The sequence below is a fragment of the Acromyrmex echinatior genome, chromosome 11, assembly GCF_024713525.1.
Source record: "Acromyrmex echinatior isolate Ae372 chromosome 11, ASM2471352v2, whole genome shotgun sequence".
Classification (NCBI taxonomy): domain Eukaryota; kingdom Metazoa; phylum Arthropoda; class Insecta; order Hymenoptera; family Formicidae; genus Acromyrmex; species Acromyrmex echinatior.
Window position 1 is genome coordinate 1,184,016 of NC_141862.1, and position 13,510 is coordinate 1,197,525.

General features: G+C 30.6%; 1 protein-coding gene across 3 annotated transcripts; it reads right to left on the reverse strand.

Annotated features, from left to right (window-relative positions):
• Window positions 1-267: 267 nt before the first annotated feature.
• On the reverse strand, window positions 268-12,280 carry LOC105152405 (transmembrane protein 62). Of its 3 annotated transcripts, XM_087411545.1 has the most exons (14): window positions 11,860-12,278; window positions 11,366-11,787; window positions 11,165-11,276; window positions 10,931-11,068; window positions 10,505-10,831; window positions 10,275-10,407; window positions 8,807-8,962; window positions 8,565-8,712; window positions 7,688-7,810; window positions 7,528-7,609; window positions 4,491-4,619; window positions 4,094-4,268; window positions 3,655-3,879; window positions 268-3,238 (listed from the first exon to the last, which is right to left on the reverse strand). In XM_087411545.1, exons 2-14 carry the CDS (start codon window positions 11,567-11,569, stop codon window positions 3,178-3,180), a joined length of 2,013 nt encoding a protein of 670 aa, XP_087267671.1. In that variant the 5' UTR covers window positions 11,570-11,787; window positions 11,860-12,278; the 3' UTR covers window positions 268-3,177. The 3 variants fall into 3 exon arrangements, with proteins under 3 accessions (XP_087267671.1, XP_087267670.1, XP_087267672.1); XM_087411544.1 differs by having other exon boundaries at window positions 11,366-12,278; XM_087411546.1 differs by lacking the exons at window positions 268-3,238; window positions 4,094-4,268 and having other exon boundaries at window positions 3,664-3,879; window positions 11,366-12,280.
• Between the last annotated feature and the right edge of the window lie 1,230 nt (window positions 12,281-13,510).

Below are 13,510 nucleotides of genomic sequence, written 5' to 3' on the forward strand. Positions count from 1 at the left end.
TAATTTATTAAGTATTACTTACTAAGTTTAAGATAAATGAATGACTATAGCAGTAAAAACTTTGTACTATCTACTACTATTAAACAAATAGTAAATATATCGTATGAAAAAAATATTTAAAAATATTAAAAATCCAAAATACTTATTTTTCGATCATTAGAACTTTTTGAAACCCTTACATTTTTGCTGCGTGAGATGTACAACTTATGAAAAATTTATAAATAATGCTTAGAAATAAAACATAAAATGACACAATCACTTATAAAATATATTTATAAAGTTTTATTAAAGAATAAGAATGATAAATATATACATATATACAGAGGTAATAGATAATTATAATTTTTTACAAGTGTTATAATATGAGGTATATGTTTCATGTAATTTATTCCATTTAGGCCCAATTGCATCAATGCATTGCGTCACTTTGACTTTAAGCGAGACTTAAAACTCTATCTCGTTTTAAAGCCAAAAAGAGACAGAGGCAGAAAGAGTTTTAAACTTCACTTAAAATCAAAGTAACGTTGGTACAATCGAGCCTTAATGCATTGAATTCAATCTGCGCACTTTATATAATGGATATAAGTCTCGCTAAAAATGCCGTATATCCTCCCTTCCTCTTAAACAGATGGAATATACAAGACATCAACTGAACAAAGAATATAAGAGCTGAGCATTTGTGTTTTGCTATATTCCATTCTTTACCTTTACACTTTATTACAACTTTTACACTTATGTATCATCAAATACCATTGAGCCTTTTGCAATCTCTACAATCATTTTATGTGAGTTATGATATATGATTGCGCTACATTGACAAATCGATTCAACTGACAGCAATTAATATTAACAGTAGAAAACTGAAATCATAACATAATAATGTAACATAAAGACACGATATTAATATAACGGAATGGTTGCTTGCAAATTATCCCCCACTCCTTATAACTTTTTTCTAGCTTCTGCGGCATAAATCTCAGCGCGGCGCAAATATCTGGAGACACTGGTACTGTCTCGACGCTAAACATGACGCGAGACACTGCCTCTTTTACGCGAGCCGGCGAGTTGCGCCAGATCGAGTCGGAGTTACCTTATAAAAATTTGGTATTTCGTGAAGTATATAATAGGGAGTTTTTACAATAACATGAATTCAGATACAGTGAATGTTAAAATCATGTTATCCTTTTCTTAATTAGTTGTTAAGAAGATAACTTGACTTTAGCGTTCATCATATCTGGATAAACGATATTGCAAGAACTCCCTAATGATGATGCAATGGAACACATTTTAACTGTGTACATTTGTGTCGATTTGTATTATAGTTGGAAAGCACGGAATCGTACAGTGTTACACAGTAGCGCCTGTGTACGTTGCTGAAAAGCAGTCGAAGTAGCTTATATGTAAGCAAATGCATTTTATACAAAATATATCTCAAATGGAAAACAGTATTAAAGTCTACATTTAATATATCTATTCCATTTTTGTAAAACGCTATAGCGAAAAACATAGGTAAAATCGAAATTGTTTCAGATATATCTATAAAGTATCATCGTGAAAAGAGTACAGTATGAATCTCAAATAGAGAAGTAGAAAAATATATGTTACAAGAAAAGTGATCAGGTTTCAAAGATCCTAGACTAGAACGCTGAAGTTACAATATACATAGCCTTGCCTTCTAAAGTTGTGCCTTCTGTCGATTAGAAAAATATCACAATTCTGTCATTCAATATACCGTCTCTAATACCGTAACTCTACAGCAAAAAGATAAAACAAAACTCGACTAAAGTATAAAACAATTGTGATACCTTTATATATATAAATATAATATTTTCTTTATTTCTGTAACTTTTTCCAAATCCTCTATTTGTAAAAAGAATAAAAAAATTTTGTTAAAGAAACTCTCGAGTTTAAATTACGAACAATATAAAAAAGAATAGAAAGTAATCATTATTAATGCAATCCTATCAACAATAACTATCACATTATACGGCATCATAAGCATGTCACAACTCAAAATTAATAAATTATCTTTTAAAACATTAATTTATTAATAATCATATGAACATCATAAAACAATTAAAGGGTTTCCCACGAGAACTAAATAAATTCATTTTTCATCAAATCATTTTTTTATCTTCGTTATGGCATTAAATCGTTCTCTACAGTAGTATCACATCGTAAACAATTTTATTTCAGCAAGAAAAATTGAAATATAAAACGAAGAATTTAAGAGTTTAACATTTAAAAAATGTTTTCATGACATTTTCATAAATGTTTTCGTTAAGAGCAATTTATAAAATTTTGTAAATAAGAACAAGGAAATTATTACTTTACATTTTCAATATTTTTTTGTTCATTTTTATCAGAGCTGGGCAAAATACATCAGCAAAATATTTAAAATATAAAATACAAAATATTGGCAATCTTAGTATTTGAATTACAAAATACAAAATACTTTCAATCTTTCAATTTTGAAATATAAAATACAAAATACTTTCAAAATTTGTATTACAAATACAAAATACTTTTTTTAAATACAAAATATAAAATATTTCAAAATTTTTTGTTTTAAATACAAAATACTTTTTTTGAGTGTATTTCAAATACAACATACGTTCAAAATTTGTATTTCAAATACAAAATTTTTTTTTTAATACAAAATACAAAATATTTTCAAATTTTTTATTTTAAATACAAATAAAAAATACTTTTTAATACAGTATAACTTTCAAATTTTTTTGCTTGCCCGGCACTTTCTCAATTAGTCATGACTGTGACATCAACGTTTTTCTCTGTCAAAACCCTTCAATTGAGTATAATATGTAACTCACTGAACGAACAATTCCGTTAAAATGCAAATAACATTTAGATTCTTTTTTAAAATATGACATACAAAATAATTCGATTATTTTTTAACATATTCAATCGCCTCTTCTTAAAATGTAATTGGCTTCGAGTATCACGATAGTGTCAGTTCTACTTAAAACACTACAAATGTGTACAGGGTGGCCCAAACTTTTTGACATGTCGAAAAGATTTCTACCATTCAAAATATTTGGGACACCCCATATAATAGAATACATTTAAAACTTCTCTCTATAAATCTATTAATGATATTAACATTTTAATGAAACATTAGCTTACCAACATTTCTATTGTATTATTTTGCTATCATTCTTATTGAATTGCATTATTATTATCAATGGCTCCATTAGGACACCATACAGATGCAGCAGACCTTAAAAAATACACAATTATATATATATTCATATCATATAGCAAGGCTGGGCATGTATTTGAAATACTTTTATTTGCAACAGTATTTGTAAGACAATTGTATTTTGTATTTCAGTGGAATACATGAAAATATTTTGTATTTCATGAGAACATATAAAAGTATTTTGTATTTTGTATGTCGATATTAATATCAAAATATTAAAAGTATATTTTATATTTTGTATTTCAAATACTGACAATCAAATTATTATTTGAATTAGAAAATATAAAAATTTTTAATCTTTCGATTTTTAATATAAAATACAAAATACATTTCTATTACAAATACTATGTTTTTAATAAAAATATTCTATTTCAAATACATGTCCAGCTCTGCATACAGACAACATCGTACTGTAAATATAATATAATACAAACCTTAAGCATGAAACCGGCATTGTAGCAATAGAATAAGATAATGCTGCTGCTACAATAATACTTCCCGTTCGTAATGGACATAGTAATATTGCTGTTGTACCATATTCCAGATATAAGAAATAGCCCAGAACAAATTGTAATAAGATTATTATTAAAATTGGTAAAAATCGCCAAGCTGTATGGAATTTTGACAAGACTCGCGAAGGACATTCAGCATCACGTAATCTGAAACGCGGATAATTTAGCTTCAAAAAATTTTTTCATCATCATAACAATGGCTGCGTTTAGCAGAACATTTATTTTGCAACTGTTGAAAGTTTTCTTCACGCTGATTGAATTATACTTTTAGATTTAGAAGAATGATCCTATCTCAGCATAAAACGATTGCACAACAGTTAAGTCTGCTGAATGCAGCCAATATTATTGGAATATCACGGACCTATGATCAATGTGATGCGCTAATGTTATTGTAAGAGGCAAATGGAAACATAGTAACTGAAGGAATCCATAAGCATAAGTTAAACCGCCTGGTAAATACATGTTTCCGATGAATGTTCCCCACACAAAAATTATACCTGTGTGATCTTCAATTATTTCTCCCATGGTCCATGGACCTTGAATTTATAATTCATTAAAATAATTTTATAAAACTACAGTACAAGTCTGATCAATTAAATGTACAATATAAAGATAAGTAACGACAGAATGACCAAATATCATTACTTATGCCTAATATTTTATTTTTGAAACACTAATATTCCATTTATTGAATTCATAATCAATTCAGTATACTGATGCTAATTTTATAAATTTTCCCGATGTATTTACTCACTTACCGATGGCAAAATATAACGTATACAGCACTAGTCCATAAAATACTCTATCAACAGCGGATAGTATCCATAATTTCCTCAGCCATAAATGAAAAAACTTCATACGTCGCCGCGGTAGTTCTATTCGGTTATCTAAATCATGAAAAGTATAGTGTATAAATAAACATTAATCAACAATAAGAGCCAAATTTTAATATATTTAAAATTATTCAAATTCGACCTTTTTGCCTCTTTTTCTAATCTTTAGAATTAAAAAAGACGAAGAATAAGTTAAACCAAGATTAGAAGAAAGTTAATATTGATGGAAACGAGCATAAGTCAATTAAAGCAAATTGTTTCAAATCCGAATCATAAAGTTAAAACATGTTCAGTCAGAAACTAGCGACTTCTGATACTATGTAATAATAGACTTTTGTAACTGTTGGAAGTGGGGATGAGATTGGAAGAGAAAAAGAGATAGGGATAGAAACGAAGGAAATAAGAAGGGAAGAAGGAACACGACGAAGGGAAAAGAGACTGCAAGATCTGTAGATAAGAATTCGGTAATGATTCAGAATCATTTTGTTTGTTCAATCCCAATTTTTTATTTTTTATATGAATCATTTCGGAGATTAATCTTTTATTGTAAGACGGCTCTTTGTCTAAAATCTTTACGTCTTTTCAATTGAAATTATGGTTGTAATTTATATGATATCAGTAATCACTGATAGAAAACCAATTTTTTTTCTTAATGTCCGAAATGTGTTCATTTAATCCAGTTTTCAATTTTCTTTTGGTTTGTCCTATGTAACTCGCTTTACAGTCTTCACAAAAAATTTTATAGATAACATTATGTTAGTCAAAGAATCTAATTGATCTTTTTCTAGTTATAAGACTTTTTAGAGTATTAGAGATGGAATATGCTAATTTACAATTACACTTATTGGTTATAGACAAAAAACTTTCAGAGATAGATTTTATATATGGAATTTTGAAAAATTTTTTTTTAATTGATATGAACATTTTGTTTTATATTATTATTGTATATGTGGTATTTTAATCTTTTTTCTATTATTGAAAAAATGAAGAAAAGAGGATAGCCGTTATTTAAAAAGATATGAATAATATTAGGTTCTTTGTCTCATCCTGAAATCGAGGATGAGACAGTCTGATTATTCTGTTTACAAAACCAAAAACTACGTCTTTTTATGACTCGGAGGGTAGTGAGAGAAAATTAAGAAATCTGCCTGAACAAATAACCTTCTAGTATCTATCAAAAATAATCTTGGTTGTCAATAATCATAATAGCTAAAAAACTTAATTTATCATCAATATCGATCTCTATGATGAACTGTAATCTAACATGTAAAGAGTTAAATATTTCTAATATTTCATTAGTATTTCTTAATGAAGCTGCTAAAACGATGTCATCCACATACCGGAAGTAGAATAATATTACAGTAATTTTTGGATCGCTATTTCTTCAAGATCCTGCATATCAGCAACAATTGGTAACAATGGTGAAGCACCAAAAACTTGCTTATAAATTTTGTTGTTGAATGAAAAAAATGTAGCGTTAAGAACCAGACGGATAAAAGCTAAAAATTCTTCTAATGGAATGCTTGTCTTTTTTTATATATAATCCTATCTCTTTTTAACATGTTTAATGTGCTAATTCTGGAACGTTCGTCAACAAAGACACAACATCTAATCAAAATGTAGTTATTATCAAAATGGGCTACATTTAATTTCTCGACCAAATGGAAACATTTTTTATATGATTAGGAGCTTCCGGTATGCTATTGATAATGTGCAAGAATAGAGACAGACAATATAACAGACTATTGATTGATGAGACAATTATTCTTAACGGATAGCCAGGCTTGTGAATTTTCATTAAACTGAATGTTCTAGGTAAATAACCATCTATCGTAAGTAATTTTCTATATGTGGATTCATCGATGAAGCAACTCTTTTTCCATAACTATTAAGGACCGTAATTCAGAAGTCAACTTATTTGTAGGATTTTTATTTATTATTTTGTGTATATGTATCAGTATCTGAAAAAATTATTTCTATGTTATTTTTGAAATATAATCGACCCTGACTAGAACGACCGTCACATTTCCCTTATCCACTTTCGAGGAGTAATTCTGGACTATTACATAGCATCAGAACATCGCTTAGTAGCTAAACATGTTTTAATTTTTTTACTCGGATCGTAATTTGCTTCAAAAATTAATTGACTCAAGGGCCGATTCTGTAACTCTTAACGACAGTCGTTGATGTCGCAGGTATTATGTCGTGCGCAGATATTGTATAGAGTAAAAAAGCTGCGCAATGATATGGACGACTGTCGTTAAGAGTTATAATACATAATCGACCCCTTACTGTCTTTAATTATAGGACTAATATCATTACTATGTGCGCGCGCGCCTTCCCGTTTGAGATATATACATATACACAATTTTTAATTTATTATATTTATAAAGATCTGTTTTATTTAACGATTATGTGAACAATCAGTGAATGTAACGATCATTTATTCACTATTGGTTTTATAATTTATAATCTATTGTATTTATTCTTATAATTGACAGAATGTGTGTTTATAATTCTTATTGATTAACTCAATATTTTCAACCGTTTAATTTATTAATTAATTAATTTGATTATTAATATGGACCATAAATTGCTAGATATAATCGTATAGATGAATGTTAACTAAATTACAAGAGAAAAGGAATTATATATTATTGTTACGGCATTAATACATGAAGAATCTACGATCATGATTAGCGTAATTATAATTATATGTATCCAACCGTTACAAAAAATTAATTTATTGTGTTTAATTTTCCAAACATTGTAAACACTGAAGATGGCCTGACAAAAAGGTCGAAACGTTTGAATAATTTTAAATATATTAAAATTTGGCTCATAACCCTTATTGTTGATTAATTTATTTTTATTGAGCCATAATGTTATTATTTTATTTAATAGTGTATACTTTATAATAAAATATAAAATAGATGTACATAAATTTTACATTTATACTTACTCTTGTAATACATGTGAACGAATCGAAGGAAGCACAGCGGAATAATTGCTAATATCAATGTAACGAGGAATAGGAACTGAAACTATGAAAAATAAGATTAAATTATTACATGTACCATTATGTAAATATTTAATTAGAGTTGTGATTTGTTTTAACTTACAATATAAACTATGTTAGCCATCAGTACTAACTTTGGAAGAATAGAAACAGATAACCATGATCCATCAAGGGAAAAAGAATATGATACAATTTTCCTTCTGTTTTCATTATCAACTACACGTACCTAAAATAGAAAATAATTTAATTTGCAGAAACATTGTGTGTGTGTGTGTGTGTGTGTGTGCGTGCGTGCGTGCGTGCGTGCGTGCGTGCGTGCGTGCGTGCGTGCGTGCGTGCGTGCGCGTGCGTGCGTGTGTGTGTGTGTCTATATATAGTAAGTCAAGTAAGAGCGTGGTCGACCAGCGGTGGTGTTGCACCATTTTATGTTATTAGCCTTGAGATAGGTTCGAATAGTTTCGTAGGATATATCTAAACCTTTCTGCTTCAATTTCGCTTGTCCTTGACGCAGTGTTAAGCCAAGATTCCACGAAAATAGATTCACTATTTTTTTATCGTCTTTTTTGTCCACTTTGCATATCGAGCCACATTCCGGTAAATCATCGACATTTTTTGACATTATATCGCTGCACCCACTTCTGTACGAATGATTTCGACTTTTTCATATATTTAGCAGCCGCTAATTGTGATATTTTTGGGTGAGTGCAGAGAAACACAGTTTCATAGCGTGATGCGTATTTGGTGCTCATGGCGCTTAATGATTCTCTTAAGAAAGTTCAATGACACTGAATCTTCCTTGAACTGAATCTTCCTTGATAGTGCATCAAGGACAAAGATGCCCTCTATGGATTCATAATAGATTTAGGGCGATCTTTTATTAGCTTTGAGTAAACCACGATCTTACTTGACTTATTGTATATATGTTTTGAGTTGCTAGTATATTAATTTTTCACAAGTAATTTAAAAAATATTTACTAAACTGTTATCTGATGAATACCCTGCTTGTATCTCGTCGAGTTCCATGGCAACACATAGAGAGGTCCATTTACATGATCACATTTTTGCCAAACATCATTATCTAATTGAATTTCGACAGTTTTTAACGGAACCGTAGAAAATGCTAGTATTCTAGAACAAGCAGTTTATAAGTTGAATTTTATAAACCAAATAATTTCATAAATAAGAAAACTCTTATCAAAGCATCGATAAAAAAAAGGTTTACCTGACATGCGTGGATTTGATAATAGATTCCAAATTTTCTTTTTGTGGCATCATAAATAGCACGTTTTTTGGATTGGTGATTAATATTACAGGCCAATCATTGTGTTTTATATCAATAAATGAGAATTGGCCATGATCTATTGCGGCAAGACGATACCTAGTAAGAGGCGTGTGTCAGATCTAACATTTGTAAATTAGAAATATTGATTGAGATAAATATTTTGATAATGTAAATATACATGGTAGGGCATTTTAATCGCGAATATCTCAGAACCTAAGAGAGATACAAGAAAAAGTTTTATATGAAAGTTGTAGGTTTTCCTGGGGAAAGAAGGTGGAAAGAACGGATTTTGGATAGGGGGCATTACTAAGATCAAGTCAAGGTCAACATGAATTTTTTTTAATAGAACCATCATTTTTTATTGTATATTCTTGTAGCACATCTCGAGAGCTTTCCAAAACACTATAATAAAATATTTTTTCATAAAATACTTTTCAAGTGATAAGGCTTGAAAGTTACAGTATCGCCGGCATTAGCAAGGTGTCCGACCGACGGCTAAAATCTCTTGAATATTGTTCAGAATTATGTCCTAGATAGATAACATTTGATCAAGGTCATTGGAGATTGTTTTTATTATTATCATTTTTGCATTGAAAATTCATTTTTACGTAAAAATGAAAATAAGAAATATAATCATCAATGGACTTGATCTTGACAAATGTTATCCAGATCATGATCCTAAACAACATTCATGAGGTTTTTAGCCGGTTGGATACCTTGGGTAATGCTGGCGGTACTGTAATTTTCGAGCCCTCTAATAACTCGCAAAATACTTAACGAAAAAATATTTTATTATAGTGTTTTGAAAAGCTCTCGAGATGTGCTGCAAGAATATACAATAAAAAATGGGGGTTCCATTTAAAAAATTCATGTTGACTTTGACCTGACTTTGGTAATGGAAAAGGACCCCCTATCCAAAATCCATTATTTCCATCTTCTTTCCCCAATAAAACCTACAACTTTCATATAAAATTTTTTCTTGTATCTCTCTTAGTCTGTTAGATATTCGCCTGGGGCGATTAAAATGCCTTACCCTGTGTGTGTGTGTGTGCGCGCGCGCGTGCTTGTGTGTGCGTAATTAAAAAAATAATAAAAAACATATATACTAATATAGTAACAGAATATTTGTATGATGAATAGCGAAATAATGTTTCATTATTAGTTTCAAGTGAATTTAAGAAGTACAATTTTGTTTCTACACCATTAATTGCTACAATAACTAAAAATTACATTTTTCTATGCCATATCCAAGAATATCTACCTTCATCATCTGTGTACAAAAACATTCTTTTGACAACTGATGTTTAAATTTATACCAGTGCAATTCATTATAGAATACAAAATCAATGAATGCTATTATATATGAACAACTGTCATTTTTAAATACATCAAAGTATATTCATCTTACATTCTATTGTCTTTCCAATCTGCTAATTCTAGCTCAAGGAAACCCGCCTTTTGTAAAGAGTACATGTTGGGTACCATATTGCCAAGTGTATGGAAGTGGCCACACAGATACACCATACTTTCTTTGTGACTACCTTTAACAACAAATTCACAAAATTATAACACAAACTAATAGTTCCATAAAAAAAGAGATATAGTACATTTCTATAACTTAAAATATAAGCATATTACCTAAAATATTTCTGATATTTGTATCAGCTTTTGATATTATGCTGGATGTAGGATAATGTCCAAACACAACTGCATGAGCAGCATTGCTTTCCTTTGACCGATTAATTAACTGTTGTATCCTATTAATCTCATCCTGATCTAAAATACCAATGAAATTAAATGGTCTCTTAGGACCTGGTTTCAAGCAAGCGTCAATTGCAATAAAGGAGTATGTTTCAAGACCAATATCAATATTGTACATGTAAGATCTGGGATGTTTCTTTCCTTGAATAGAGTAGTATAAATAATAGTTATTTTTGGAATCAAAATTGATGATGTCGAAGTTGTCTGAAAATATATTAACACATTTAGAACACATAATTTTCTTTGTGAGCATTGCTACACATGAATTTGCAGATGTGCAATTAGAATGTACACTGTTCTTACCATGATTTCCTCTGACATCTAACCATAAAACTTTCTTGCTGACATTAGTCTGGTCTATTATGTATCTATAATGTTGCCATTCTCGATGTTCTTGTTTAGAACCAAATCCATCTTTAACTATGGCATCAGTCAAATCTCCTATTAAAATACAAGCATGAAATATTTTATTAAATCAACTTCTTTATTAGCACAAGTATGGAATATTATATCTTGTATCTGTAAAATATAAGTTACCAGAAGCAAGAACAACTCTAGGCTGAATAGAATTTACTGTCACATTGCAGAATTCCTTGAACTCTGAAAGTCTAGATGGATCCCTAAAGATACTTATATGTATATCAGTTATCTAAAGAGATAAAAATATCATGATATATCTCCATAAAATACAACTGCAACTTGCAGAACATTGTCAACTAAATAAGCATTGAGACAAACCTGTAGGAACCATATTAAGTGATTATATGAATTTGCTATGTTATAATACTTTGGTTCGGTCCACTGTATCTCTCCGTTATTGTCTCCCAAAGTTTCATCTGGAAAATGAGGATTGATGCTGATCAAATCAGCTATATTCGCCATCAAGATGGAGAATATCAGCATCAGGACCAGAAGAACAATAGTGGACTTTGATATTTTCATCGCTACGACAATATTTTACGAGATCGTGCGTTACTAGAGAAGATTGAGTAAAGTCTGGTCGTCTTCGCCTGCCTTGATCCACCGCGTTACTTATTCACACTTATTTACATATGGAAGCTGACGTGAATATACGTATCAGACGACATTTATTCCGGACAAATGAGCACGAAGGAAGACGATCGAGCGTTTTAAATCGCCCATAGTGTCCCTCGCATTAACTGTGACACAAGCGAAAAATGTAACACGACTAGAGATTTAGGTCCGCGGCCGTAGCAAAAAATAAGAATTACGTTTTACACATGATGCGGTTCACGACAAAATTGATCGGAGAAGTTCAAAGCGAGACGAAATGCCGGCTCGAGTTCTACAGTCAAGACTGCTTTATGCTTTCTAAACCAATCATCTTGCTGTTTACATTGATTCTACTTGCTACGAGAGAAGGCATGTTTTTTAATTCTCAATCGCCGTCTTTTTTTATTATTTCTCTTTCACCGATGAGCGTAGCTGATTATTCAAATGAGTCGTAAAGATACACATTTTTACGAACCGCTCAAATCAGAGAGAATCCTCAGTATCGATCATGTAACTTTTTCTCTAGAGTGGAAACATGAAAAGTGAAAATTTTTATTTCACACCAACGAGATAAGTGGAGTGTATTCCGAAATTCCGAATCGAGTTTAGAGGATCGATTCTGTATCTTGAAATGAGATGAAAATTACAAAAGTGAGCGAATTTACTAGAATACTATAATTTCATTGGTCAACATCTAGTAAATTTGTTCACTTTTGTAATTTTCATCTTGTTTGAAGATACAGAATCGACCCCTAGGATCGGTTGTTCTTGTGGTAAATTTTACCTGTGAGGTAAATCTGGTAATCCGCGCATGTGATTGACTAATCTTGCTACTTAATATGTAATCTTGCTGCCCAACAAGTAAAATTTACGAAAAGATGAAACAATCAGCCCGCAGTGTTGTTAGGGGCTCCGCACAATTAAAGGAACAGGGAACAAAGAACAGAGAATAAGAATTTCAACCTATAAGAAACTGTGTATTCTACAATACATGATTTCTGATAGGTTGAAATTCTTATTTTATGTTCTCAATTCCCTGTTCCTTTTATTGTGGAGTCTCCGAGGTCGGGTTTCAGACATATGCGCATCCAATGTAGCTTCAGTAACATACCAATATTAGTAAATAGGAGATCATTATATAAAATTTCTATGTAAAATTTTTTTAAAAATGTTACATATGTATACATATATAGAAATATATTGTATATATATTTATATATATATAAATTCAATAATATAATTTTTATCATTCATACATAAGTTTTAAATAACCGCGCGTTATGGAGCCAAAATGGTGACAGTCACGGTACTTTGTTATCTAGTGACTTTAGCGGAGTTGGCGTAATGCGGAGTTGGCGAAACGCGTAATTAGTCGTGGCTTTATTCCGCCGATTCCGCTCCGCTGAAATGTGTTTTTCTATGTCTCATTGAGCGAAATTTGCGGAATGCGCAGTTAGTTCTAACTAATCGCAAGGGTCTTCCCGTAATCACTTTCATTAGATCTACTAGAATAGCGTTCGTCATTGGCTTACATTGATTGCGCATCCGCAAGTTCCGCTTCAATGGGACATAGGAAAATAAATTTCTGCGGATCGAAACATACATATTGTAGAAGGGAAAATAAAACCTTACAAATAAAAAATTATACCTCACAAATTACAGCCTTTCCAATAACGTTTTTTTTTTCAATTCATTAAAGCCATTCTTTACGCCTATCGCCTGTTGGCACGCGAATTAAACGAAAGCGTCTTTCGCTGCATTTTTGCAATTCTCAATACCGCAACCGGGCATTTTTGACGTTTTGTAATCAGTTCTATGTTTACATAAAGTCACAAAAGCATATAAAAGTATTGTTCGTTTTGTCTCTCT